The sequence below is a fragment of the Leucopleurus acutus genome (assembly GCF_964270905.1).
Source record: "Leucopleurus acutus genome assembly, chromosome: 2".
NCBI lineage: Eukaryota > Metazoa > Chordata > Mammalia > Artiodactyla > Delphinidae > Leucopleurus > Leucopleurus acutus.
In genome coordinates, this window is record NC_139143.1 from 156205705 (window position 1) to 156218704 (window position 13000).

Consider the following 13000-nt stretch of genomic DNA (forward strand, 5'->3'; position numbering starts at 1 on the left):
GAAGCCCTACATATATATTTATTTATTTGGTTGCACTGGGTCTTAGTTGTGGCAGGCGGGCTCCTTAGTTGTGGCTCCAGGTCTCCTCAGTTGTGGCTCGCAGGCTCCTTAGTTGCAGCTCACGGACTCCTTAGCTGTGGCATGCAAACTCTTAGTTGCGGCAGGCACGTGGGATATAGTTCCTTGACCAGGGATAGAACCTGGGCCCCCTGCATTGGGAGCGTGGAGTCTTATCCACTGTGCTACCAGGGAAGTCCCTAAAATTCAGATTTTTTGCCTTCTCTCCCATTAGGTTCCCTAGTCTTTTATAAATTCAATATCACCCCCACTCCAAAAAGGTATTAAGAGCTTAATTTTAGGCTTAGAGGAATTTTCCCCTTTTTCTCCCTTGGAAAGAGGAGGGAGATAATACATCATGTAAGGTTTGAATAAATTCATGAATTTAATTGGCAAAAAATTTTGAGCTCCTGTTCTGCATGAGGCTCTCTGTACCCAGACACCATGGCTCTCCAGTGTAATGTAGGGGTAGAGCATGAACTCTGGAGCCAGACTGCCTGAGTTGGAACCCTGGCTCTGCTGCTTAATAATTGGGTAACCTTGAGCAAGCTGCTTAACGTCTAAATGCCTTTTGTAAAATGAGAATAATAGTACACTTACCTTAGGGTTATATGAAGATTAAATGATGTAATTAATGGAAAGTTCTCAGAGTAGTGCCTGGCACAAAGCAAGTAACAAGTAAATAAATATTAGCTGCAGCTGCTGCTGCTATTTTTGTTATTATTATTTATTATCTCTATATAAATAGGCTTATTTGCTCTTAAAAAAAAGGGCAAAGCAGCTCTTCATGGGTATGTAGGAATGACGAACACCCAAATTTCTTGAAAGAGTACATCTTCATGTCATTTCCCCTTAGCCTTATCTCCTACTCACACCTCAATTCACTTTGATCTTACTCTGGTCTTAACCACTTTACTGTAACTGCTCTGGCCGTGGTTGCCAGTGACTTCTCAGTTGCAAATTCAGTAGACACTTTGCAGGCTCATCTTACTTGATCTATAGCATTTGATACTATTGGTCATTTCCTCTTTGGAATGTTTTCCTCCTTTGTCTTCTGTGGTGACATTCTTGCTTGCTTCTTCCTCCTCTGCCTGCTCCTTTAAATGCTACAGTTGCTTGGGATTCTGGTAATTTCCCACCTTACATGTTAACCCCTGGGCAGCTCCATACATTCCTTAGCCTCAGTGACTACTTCAGCTCATTGTCATTGCCTCCTAAATGTTAGTCTCTAGCCCAGACTTTGCTCCTAAACTTCAAACTGACTCGCTATAGGACATCTCCACATGCCCTTAAACCCAACATGTCCTACTTGAACTCACTATCTTTTAACATTGCCTCTTCTAAAAACCTGCTCCTCTCCCTGTATTCTGGATATTTAATAATGGCACCCAGGGACCAGTCGCCTGCGATCAACCTAGGAGCTTTTCATTGCCCTTATCCCCCCATCCAGCATTCATCAAGTTTTTTTTGACTTTGCAATCTAAATCTTGAATCTTGCTCTATTCCAGTGCCTCAACTATTGCCTTAACTCAGGCATTCTTCTTTCACCAGGATTATTGCAATAATCTCCTAACCTATTTTCCCTTCCGTATTCTCCACTCTAATCCATCTATCATACCATTGCTAAAATAATCTTTTCTTTAAAAAACAAACATGAACATGTTGCTCTTTTGCTTAAAAGCCTTCTTTTGTTCCTTATAGACAGGATAAAGTCCATATACCTTAGCAAAGCATATCAGCCTCACCCGTCTCTCCTCTCATGCACTCTGGCCATATTGAGTAAATTAGTTTCCTGAATACACCATGCTCTTCACCTATAACTTTACATATGCGGCTCCCTCTGTGTGGACTTTCTTTCCTGCTCCCCCAAGTCATCCTTTGGACTCCTTTATTTCCTTTGTGCAGCTTTCTCTGACATGCCTAGACTGAGTTAGTAACTTTATCCTCTGTGCTGCACAGTGCTGTCGTACCTGTACAAAGCCATCTTTTAGCATTTACTACATTATATTGTTTGTCTATATCCCTTAATAGATTGTGATCTTCTCAAAGGAAGGTGCAGCACCTACCATAGTCCCTGGATGCAGAATAAGCCCTCAGTAACTTCAAAAAAAATACAGTCTTTATCTTCTAGGTGTCTACTCTTCAGTGGTTTCACCACCACCCTAAGCATTCCTGACAAATGGTAGCTGGGTTTTCCTTCTGTTTTGCAGTATATCAACTCTGGAAACCTGGAACAGTTGCTAGACAGTAACCTGCATTTGCCCTGGACTGTGAGGGTGAAACTGGCTTATGACATAGCAGTGGGCCTCAGCTACCTTCACTTCAAAGGCATTTTCCATCGGGACCTCACATCTAAGGTACGAAGGCTTTACATGCACTACTCTTTGAGACACTGTCTTCCATTACGAAGAAAACTGTGTTAAGAAACCAGTCATTAATGTGCTTGAGAATGATGGAGATCTCTTATAAATTCAACATTCAATCACAGAGGATACAACTTATTACTATGTACAGCTAGTCCTTAGAAAGCCAATCTCGGCTCACAGTGGGTAGGTACCTTTCATTGCTGAGTCTGGCAACACATACATCTTGAGAACCTTCCCTCTTGGCTTCAGGTCCTGAATGTGTGTTGCAGGAGTAGATGGCATGAGGACACTTAAGAGGTTCTTGCCCTATAGGAGTGACAGCAGTCAAGGCAATATGGGAGCCTGTCTCTTAGTATTCTGTCCCATGGCCTCCAGCAGGAGTTCTGTGATTTTTAGTCACTTGAGTGTAGGTTTTGAAAGCCATAATGTACTGACCCATTTTCTTTATGTGTGATTGAGTTTCTGCCATCCTGCCAGTTCCTCTTTGGCGTCAGCTGGTCTCTGTAGTATTCTCTTGCTGTCCAAATTGCTGTGTGACCAGGTTAGAAAAGAGTTGCTTTTAGAGGAAGTTGGCCATACTACAAGGCAGACACCTCAGGGCCAAGTAGCACAGGACATCACGTGACAAGGCTTATAGTACTGTTTGATCATTGATATGGGAACTATAAATCATCTAATATAACTTCTGTCCAAGAGCTGACTTAAAGTCTTCTAGGGAGGTATTATAGAAGTTTTGTACCTGCCCAAGAATAGCTCTTATTTCATTCTGCACCCTCAACACAAACATATGCACACACACGCACATGCATACACATACTCCTACAGCTCTTCTGTCATGGATGAGGGGTATGGGAGCCTGTTATAAGAAAAAGTTTGCAAAGGGAACGAAAGCAGGCTGTGCTCTCAGAGCCAATAAGGCCTAGAGCAGTGAGTCCCTGGCTACCTCACATTAGAATGGTTCTGGTGTTCCAAACAGCAGTACTGTCCCCAAGGGACCCTGGCCATTGGTTTGTGAGTACTACACAGAAAATAGCTTCGGGGAGGTGCTTGTAGGGCCCCTAGGTGTGGCAGGGCCATTTGTAGTCAGCTGCACTGTTACTAAAGGAGCAATAAGAGTGGCAGGTGGAATCTGGTGACCAGCTGAGACCTAGTTGTGAGGAGTCCTTTATCTTCATTGGTATAAGCAAGGACTGGACAGTTGGACAGCTGGGACCTGGAAGGTGGTATCATTTCCTTTCATCAGACTTTTCTCCTTCCTTAGAACGTTTTAGAAACTCAAAACTTAGAAAACTGCACTTGTTCCAGGCAAATGGGTGGGGTTGTATCAACTTAGATACTGCCTTAAGTTGGTAGTATACTCTCACCTTAGGCATGCAACTAGAATCAAATTGCCGGGGCTTCCCTGGTGGCGCAGTGGTTAAGAATCCGCCTGCCAAGGCAGGGGACACAGGTTCGAGCCCTGGTCCGGAAAGATCCCACATGCCACGGAGCAACTAAGCCCGTGTGCCACAACTACTGAGCCTGCGCTCTAGAGCCCGTGAGCCACAACTACTGAGCCCTTGTGCCACAACTACTGAAGCCTGCGTGCCTAGAGCCCATGCTCTGCAACAAGAGAAGCCACCACAATGAGAAGCCCACGCACCGCAATGAAGAGTAGCCCTAGCTCATTGCAACTAGAGAAAGCCTGCGTGCAGCAACGAAGAGCCAATGCAGCCAAAAATAAATTAATTAAATTAAAATAAAATAAATATCAAATTGTTGCTTCCTACTCAGAGAGCATCATTTCTTCTAAGGTGGAGGGAGGTCATGACAACTTATCTGTCAGTCACACAGGTATTTCCTGTACACCTACATGAGTGTCTCTGGTGCCTGGTACCATGAATGAAGGGATATTTGAAAAAGATAATTTCTGACCAGAGGTAGTCTTGTTGGAAAATAACTGAAAAATAGTTCATAGCATTTTATAATTGAGTGTTTAGCTATAGACTGTAGGTTTTCAGTCAAAGGAAAAATCACTAGGCTAGGTAGCTAGGCTTTCTGGAGGAAAGTCCTCCACTACCAATGAGTTCCTAAGAACTCATCATATTCTCTTCAGTTCCCCCAAAACACTTTGTCCCATTGTGCTAGTGTCCAAGTGTGATTCTGTCTGGGATTGTCATAGTGTATGTATTGTAAAAATGACTAACCTTTTTGGAACTATAGGGTAAGACCACTATCCTTTGGTTTTCCTAATAGGGAGTGGGTATTCCCATGTCAGTTGGCTTGAGATGAGAAACTAGGAATTTAGGAGGAAGAACTCCCTGGTATCACTGGGCTGTACTTTCTGGGAAGTACACTCTAGGGAATCTCAAGTTGAAGGAAAACTTCATTGCCCTTTTTATCATCTCTGAGCTTTTGGTAAAGTTTTGTCCAAATGTTTTATCTTCATAGTGTTGCAGAGATTAAGGAGAAGGTGGTGTGTCCCCACCTAGACCAGAGCAGCCCCATCTAGGAGACCTGTGTGATGGTGACGGTGACCATAAGAATGAGAAGCCCAAGGGAGAAGTCTAAAGGGACAGAGTAGGGCTTTGAAATTTCCAAATTATCTCCTTATTGTCAACCTTGGGTCTGAGTTTGATTTCTTTAAGGACAATAAAAGGTTTACTTATATTTTAGCGTGTACACTTCCTATTATTTGATGGTTCTATTGTGTCCGTGTCCCCCACCAACACATGAGTTTCTCAAGTGCTGCTCATATTCACCTTTTTATTCCTAGCACCTAACATATAGAGCCTGTCAGAGTAGGGGCTTCCTGGCCCTCTTTCAGAGAATGTGCTTGATGGCACAGAGGCCAAAACATCTGCTTGAGAACTGAGACTTTGAGTCCCACACCCAGTTTTGTCCCACCTCTTTAAATGACCTCAGTGCTCTTGGGTCCTGAGTGTCCCCAGTCTATTGACCTCATAGGAGTGATCAGTCCGGGCTTTTCAGGCCAGAGCTAACAGGAAGGATTTAAAGTAGTAGGAGCGTGTTCCAGGTAGGTAAACAGGGATAGAGAGAAGCACATGCCTTTTTCCAAATGATCCTGAGCCTATGGTAGCGGCAAAGAGGATCACTGGTTTCCAGTCAGAGTGCCTGTTGAAAGCAGTATTGCCTTTGTAGGATTCACACATCAGTAGTTACTGCAGTACTGTTTTCAAGAGTGAAGAGTCTGTCAGATATAGCTGTTCTGTCTAATTTTGTAATTATTGCGATGCTGATGATTTACTTAGAAGCAAGTGGGATGCAGTGTGGCTTTAAAAACATTCCGTTCTTGAGCTCCATCAAGAAGTGGCAACAGCCACACACAGGCTAGGAGTGGCTGGTACAACTGTACGTGAGCCTTGGCTCTTAGGGGCAGCTGGGGGAGCAGTTTCTTTCTGCTTAATACTGTTACTGCCCAGGATCAGGCAAGCACCACTAGTCTTTTTGGATTTCCCCTAGGAGTGTGAATTATACCTCTCTTCTTGGTTGCTGGGTTTTTTGGGGGGTGGGAATTGTTTTTTGTTTTTTTTTTTAACTCCAAAGAATCCACTCTGGCCATTCCACTAGAGTGAAAAGCCTATCTAGCTGTGGTCTTAGGCTATACCCCACAACTAGGAACAGAAAATGCCAATTTTCAGAGACTGAAGAGAGCATGAATTAGAAACAAAGTTGAATGCTGGGGGGAGGTAGAGAGTGTGTATTAGGGCACCCTGTAGTCATTCTTTTAAAAAAAATTATTTATTTACTTATTTATTTTTGGCTGTGTTGAGTCTTCATTTCTGTGCGAGGGCTTTCTCTAGTTGTGGCAAGCGGGGGCCACTCTTCATCGCGACGCGCGGGCCTCTCACTATTGCAGCCTCTCTTGTGGAGCACAGGTTCCAGACGCGCAGGCTCAGTAGTTGTGGCTCACGGGCCTAGTTGCTCCGCGGCATGTGGGATCTTCCCAGACCAGGGCTCGAACCCGTGTCCCCTGCATTAGCAGGCAGATTCTCAACCACTGCGCCACCAGGGAAGCCCAAGTAGTCATTTTTTATAAAGAGAACCATCAACAGCCTTTGGGAACCATTTATACTGTGCTACTAGAGGACATAGAAATTACTAGAATGCAGTCTGTACCATCCATGGGCTCTTAGTCAAGTTGGAGAGACAGATATGTGAGTAGATTTTTTCCCAAGAATTATAGAAAAGAGAGGGGATCACATGGTGGGATGGAGGGGAAGGGAAGGGATGGGACACATTACAGCAAACCAGATAATCTTTTGAGACTTGGATTGCCACCGTCTCTGGGACATTTAGGAGGGCAGTTCAGTCTCTGATCTCTCCCTGTGGTATGAAAAGAAACTTTTAACCCTTCTTGAGATGTAGAATCAGTACTTTCTTTCTAAGTGGGTTTATGGAGTGAATTTGTTGGGGGTAAGTGGAGAGAGTTGTTGGCACCTGGAAAGCCTTTTTTGTTGTTATTGAAATAACTTTAGCTTAGAGCTAACACTCACAAATGGACTTGGCATTTCTCCGCTCAGGTGGTTTTATTCAGTGCCAGTACTGAATGTGCAGCTGTTCTAGGAGACCTCAGGATCTGCTCTTAGGTGTCTGCTCTGGCCCAGTACTGAAGGATTTGTGTTGGCTTCCAGAAGTGCATTCATGGCCACCTTTTGAGTCTTTTGTCAGCTCAGTCCCCATTATGGAGAGTCGAATGTATGATTAGTGTATGCCTTTTCACCTGCTTTTGAAAGAAGCTTCAGTCATCTATCCAGGCTTTCATATAACAAACTTTTGCTAAGTTCTTTCTGTGTGTCTGTGCTAGGTTAGAGATACAGAGATGAATGGGATCATTCCCTGCCCTTGATGAGGCAAACATGTAAGTCTCTCTGCTATGGTGTGATGTATTATAATAGGAGTAGGACAAAGAAGAATGGGAGCCAGGCAGCAGCAGTGCCTGGGCTCCTCTTTGAACCTGAAAAGGTCACCTGTCGCCTCACGGAAGTCTGACTGGGCCTTTCTTATGTCTGCTGCTTATTCCAGGCATACTTTTGAATAAAGCATTCTTCATCCTCTATTTAGTGGACTTTGCATCCCACACAGCCTGAAAATTAGTCTGGCTTCTTCAGAACCCCACAGTGGTCTGAGCTTCATATATTGTACTCTGTAGTCAAATAGTCTGTACTGGGGCCATGTCCAAGTTGGGTGAGAAATGCAAGCATTACACTGGGTGCCCTTGGATTAACCAACGTTGGAGGTAGGGGCTAGCATCCCAGATGAAGGGGTCTTATTGTATTGCCTGCACAAACAGTGCTACCTTCTGCATGGGCCCTGGCCCCTTTTGCTATCTTAAGACTACATTGTTCCTGCCATGGCCTTGCTGTCTCTAGTGGAAAGCTTTTTAGCCAGTTCCTCTGGAGAGGCCAAAATCATTAGGAGGGATCTCTTTAGAATCAGGAGACCTGCATCTTTACCACTTACAGTTGTAAGCTACACTTTTCTCATCTTAAATGTAAAAATCTCAGATCTGCCCATCTGACAATGCTGTTTGAATCACTTGGATTATGTTTATGAAAAACGTTTTATAATTCATAAGGTACCACACAGAAGTAGACAATCTTTCCTTTGCCCAAGGGGCTAGGAAGTATTCTCTAGGCCACTTCCTCTAGGCCACTTCCCTCTTAAGCCATCCCTGCTTTGCTAAAGCTTACAGTCTATAGCTTACAGTCTATAGCTATAGGAAGGGACTATAGAAACAGATACTTTCATTATAATATCTCAAATGCTAAGGTTAGAGAGAGGAGAAGCATAGGGTGCTTTGAAAAAGGATATTTAACCCAACCTGAGGGTACAGAGAAGACTTCTTGGAGAAGGTGATGCCTGAGCTGAATCTTGAAAATTGAATTCTGCTTAGTAAGTATTGTATGTATGGAGGGGGGTTATATTCCAGACCAGACAAGACTGCATAAACAAAGGCATAGAGGCATAAACGGTCTGATGTGCAGACTGTGAAGCTGAAGTGGTAGGGGATAAGAATTGAAAAGAGAGGAGTCTGATAATATACTATCTAATTGGATATTATCTTCTAGGTAGGAAATGAAGAACCATTGTGGCATTTTTAAAGTAACAGCTTTTTGAGATATTACTCACATAAAATAAAATTCACCCTTGCAAAGTATACATTTCAGTAGTTTTTAGTATATTCAATAATCACCACTAGCTAATTTCAAAACTTTTCATCACTCCAAAAGGAAAACTCCATGCCCTGTTCTCCTCTCCCTTTAGCATTTGGCAATCACTAATCTGTTATCAGTTTCTATGGATTTGCTTATTCTGGACATTTCATATAATGGAATCATACAATATGTCATTGCCAGCTCTTAAGTAGGGGAGTAACGCAGATTTGCATTTTACAGAGATCATACTGGCAGAAATGAGGAAGGTGGATTATGGAGATCAAGCCTGGCCCAAGCCACAGAGACCAGTTGGAATATTGCAGTATTCAGGGGAGGATGTGAACTAGGGTAATAGCAGTGGGGATTAAGAGGGAGGGACCAATCTGAAAAACGTTTAGAAGCTAAAATTACTTGGAGTAAGAGTAAAAAGTCTAGGCTGAATCTCAAGTTTCTAGCTTAGCAAACTGGGTGGAAAATGGCAGTGCCAGCTGACATAAAAATATAGCTAGAGTTTTAGTTTTGGAGGAAAAAAGATGAGTTCAGGTTTGCATGAATGGAGTTCAGTGTGAATAATCCAGGAGGAGATGTCCAGAAATAGATGAGATGTGCAAAGTTGAAGCTTGAGGATAAAGGTCAGTGCCGAGGATATACGTTTGGGAGTCATCAGCACAGAGGTGGTAATTAGAAATGTGGAATAGCCTCCACAATAGAGCACAAGCTGTAGGCCCAAGATAGAACCCTGAGACCATCATCCTCGTGGGTTAGGGCCTGCATTGGAGTGTGTAAAGGTGGAGAAGGAAATCCATAGTGTCACAGAAGCCAGGAGAGAAGAATCAAAAGGAACAAGAATAGCCTGTAACTAGCCTCTAATGGCTAGTCTGTTAGCTCCAGGACCACAACGGCTTAGTCTCTGCATGCCCAGTACTAATATGGTTCCTGAATCATATGTAAAAATGCTGAAGAAAATAATCAGCAATGTCAACAGCAGCAAGATCAAGTAATATAAGGACTGATTTTGTCTACTGAGCTTAATGCCACAGAACTCATGGGGATCCTCAGTGAGAACACTTCCAGCAGAAGCCAGTGAGGAAGGAATGGGAGATAAGGAACTAAAAACAGCAAGTGTTGCCAGCCAAACTTCACTAGCCTAGACCCCACTAAGGGCAGGCTCAGGAGTTTATTGAAAAACCCTATAGGAACTAATCTTGGTCAGAGTTGCTCTCCATTTTCCTTCTCGCCTCAGATACAGACTCCTGAAGTTTGCTCTTTTGGTTTTCAGTATCCCATCTCTGTCTTTTGCTCTAATGCCCAGCTGTTGGCTGTGGAGAAGCTTTAAGAGAGGTAGTGGTCACACTCCAGACCAGAGGCAGACCGGGCTAGGCAGGCTTGCCCCATGTTGTAGGGCCCTGATCATCCCTGCCATAGTCATTTCTTAGCTGCTCAGAGAAGCTACTATGAAGTCACTTCCTCCTGGATGGGTGGTTTACAATGAGTGAACAAGAGGTCTCCATGAATGTGGAGATGGGGCAGAAACTGAACAGCTTTGACAAAGGCAGTATACTGTGGTCCTGTTCTGTTCCTTACTTGCTGAATCTAAGCTGAATTTAACAGGGTTGTTTCTGAGGGCTATAAAGCAAATAGTAAATCGGACTTCAGACTGAGCCTTGGAGACAGGAACCTGAGTTGCTGGTGAAAGAGGAGGAGGAGGGGAGAAAAACAAGTGACAGATCTGAGGTGCCACTGCCTCACAAGCCAGTGCCCAATAGCCTAGGCTTTGGCTGTCTAATAGACAAGCTGGCCTAGAGCCCGTCTTCTCACAGACAGTAAAGTCAGGGAGCTGGGGTGGGGGTGGCGGAGTGCTGAGCCAGTGGACTGATGGGAGGGCCAAAGCCAGGACAAGCACAAGGACGGTCCTGCTTAGAAGCCAGAGACACTTATGTCTGCCAGGAATCAAGGGTAGGAGAGGATGTAATGAAATCACATTACGTGAAATCACATTTCCCTTCCAACTCAGGGAAAGAGAGAATAGTGTGATCACATCAAAGCAAGAGTAAGGGACTAATTTGTAGCTGATGTGGAGTAAGCAGGTGACTTGGCAATGCCTTGGCAACTGGACGCCAAGGCAAGGAAGGGGGAAGGCTGGTTTGGTGATATAGCGCCTTGCTGGCCCCAGAAATGTCCCTGGGAGCCAAGGATCCCTGCTCCCTGCTACCTCTGGAGGAAGGTGGGCAGAGTGAGTTGCCTCCTGAGCCAGAGTGGTGTAGGGCCATTCTGAATGCAGCTATTTGGGGAGAGTTTGTTGCTGCTTTGTGCTTATTTTCAAGTCACTTGGGTCATCCTTTCTCGGGAGACAGCAGCATTTGTTCAGTGAGCTTGTCCTGAGCCTCTCTCATGAATTGAATACTGTGAGGAAGGAAGGCCCAAACCTGAACTTTTGCTCCTGAGGAGCTGATGGCCTCTGATAGGCTGTAAGAGGGAGTGACACAGAGGGGTTAAAGGAGTTGAGATGAGAGAGAGATGAAGGTGAGAGCTGGAGAGGTCAGGACTGGAAAGGTAAGCTTGTCTTAAAACACACAAAATTTTCTGAAGTGAAAAGAATTGGAAGAACATTCCAAATGGAAGGGAACAGTATAAGCAAAGGCAAAGGTTTGAAGGGGCTGTTCAGGCTTCCCAAATCAAGCTTGTCTGTTACAAGTTTGGATGAAGATGTGTACATAGGGGCACCAAGGCATGGGGAGGTTGGTAGCTGGTTGGTTAGAGCCAGATCATGGAATTTTTTTCTTTGGCTGCACTGGGTCTTCATTGCTCTGCATGGGCTTTCCCTAGTTGCGGCGAGCAGGGGCTACTCTTTGTTGCGGTGCACGGGCTTCTCGTTGCAGTGGCTTCTCTTGTTGCGGAGCACGGGCTCTAGGTGCGTGGGCTTCAGTAGTTGCAGCACGTGGGCTCAGTAGTTGCGGCTCACAGGTTTAGTTGCTCCACGGCAATTGGGATCTTCCTGGACCAGGGATTGAACCTGTGTCCCCTGCATTGGCAGGCAGATTCTTAACCACTGCGCCACCAGGGAAGTCCCAGAGGTCATGGAATTTTAACGCCAGAGAAGAGGTTGGTTGTGATCTTGTGGGCAGTGAAAGTTGGTGTAGGCTTGGGCACTTGTCCTGTGCTTACATTACTTGGCAAGATCAGACCTGGCCTTGCTTGGGTCTCTATGTTCTGAGGGAAGGATGAAGGGAGGCCAGGGGCCTGATGATAGCCTGTCTTCCTCCACTAGATTGTAAGCTCCAAGAGGACAAGGGTTTCTGTTCATTGAGGTATCTCTGACACTTAGAACCATGCCTAGCACATAGAAAGTAAGATAAATATTTGTTTGGAGCATGATATAATCCTAGGGCAGCCACCAAAGATCCAGGCCTAACTCATCTCACATGGCTATCAGAGCCCCCAAGTCTGACCACAGGGGTCAGCCCAAGAGTGTGGTTTCACCAAGGAACAGAGGACAGGGTGCCCTGTGGCAGGGAGGGGTGGTGGTAAAGTCTATGGCTGGCTGGTCCCACTTCTGAGCCACATTGTCTTCTTTTTTGGGAACCCTAGAACTGCCTGATAAAGAGGGATGAGAATGGTTACTCTGCAGTGGTAGGTGACTTTGGCCTGGCTGAGAAGATCCCTGATGTCAGGTGGGTAGCCTTAATGGGTGCTGGGGTCACAGAAGGGACTGAGGCAAAGGGAAGACTCCAGCTTCCTTCTCAGCGGCCAGGACTTGGTCACAGCCCAACCTCAGCTCCCTAAATTCAGTCAATTCTAGTGTGTGCCCATCCTTGGGGGAGAGGAATTCCCAGTGGTCAGATATCTCATTGCACCTGCCAGCGGCAAGCTCATTTTCCGTGTAATCTCACCCCACAGCATGGGGAGTGAGAAGCTGGCTGTGGTGGGCTCACCCTTCTGGATGGCACCCGAGGTTCTCCGAGATGAGCCCTACAATGAAAAGGTGAGTCTGGGGACCCCAAGGTCTGGTTCTCTGCAGAATCCATTCTTAGCAGAAAGTGTCCTGAGTCACACTTCATGTATGGGGTGAGGATCTACATCCTTCGTGCCAGAAACAGGGCTGGTACCTGTCAGCTGCCTAGTGAATGAATTGAATGAAATATGGACAGTAGGGCCCAGGCCTGGGCTAGTGGACATGGGGGACAGAAACCCCACCTCTCACCCCATTGAGAGGGAAACTGAGATCTCACTTCCCACCAGGCGGACGTGTTCTCTTATGGTATCATCCTCTGTGAGATCATCGCCCGCATACAGGCTGATCCAGACTATCTTCCCCGAACAGAGGTGAGCTACAGGATGGGGATCAGTGCCACTGGGATGGGGCTGCTTTTGAGGCCATGGAATTGTTTTTTTCTTGGGTGGAGTTGCTGGAACTTAGTC

General features: G+C 45.3%; 1 protein-coding gene across 1 annotated transcript in view; it reads left to right on the forward strand.

Moving 5' to 3' along the window:
- The window catches only part of TESK2 (testis associated actin remodelling kinase 2), a 129108-nt gene that overhangs the window by 113990 nt on the left and 2118 nt on the right, over positions 1-13000 (forward strand). Inside the window, exons 5-8 of the mRNA XM_082833903.1 lie at positions 2268-2414; positions 12170-12252; positions 12479-12563; positions 12821-12904. Of these exons, the coding sequence (XP_082690029.1) occupies positions 2268-2414; positions 12170-12252; positions 12479-12563; positions 12821-12904 (399 nt within the window). The remainder of the gene's footprint in view (positions 1-2267; positions 2415-12169; positions 12253-12478; positions 12564-12820; positions 12905-13000) is intronic.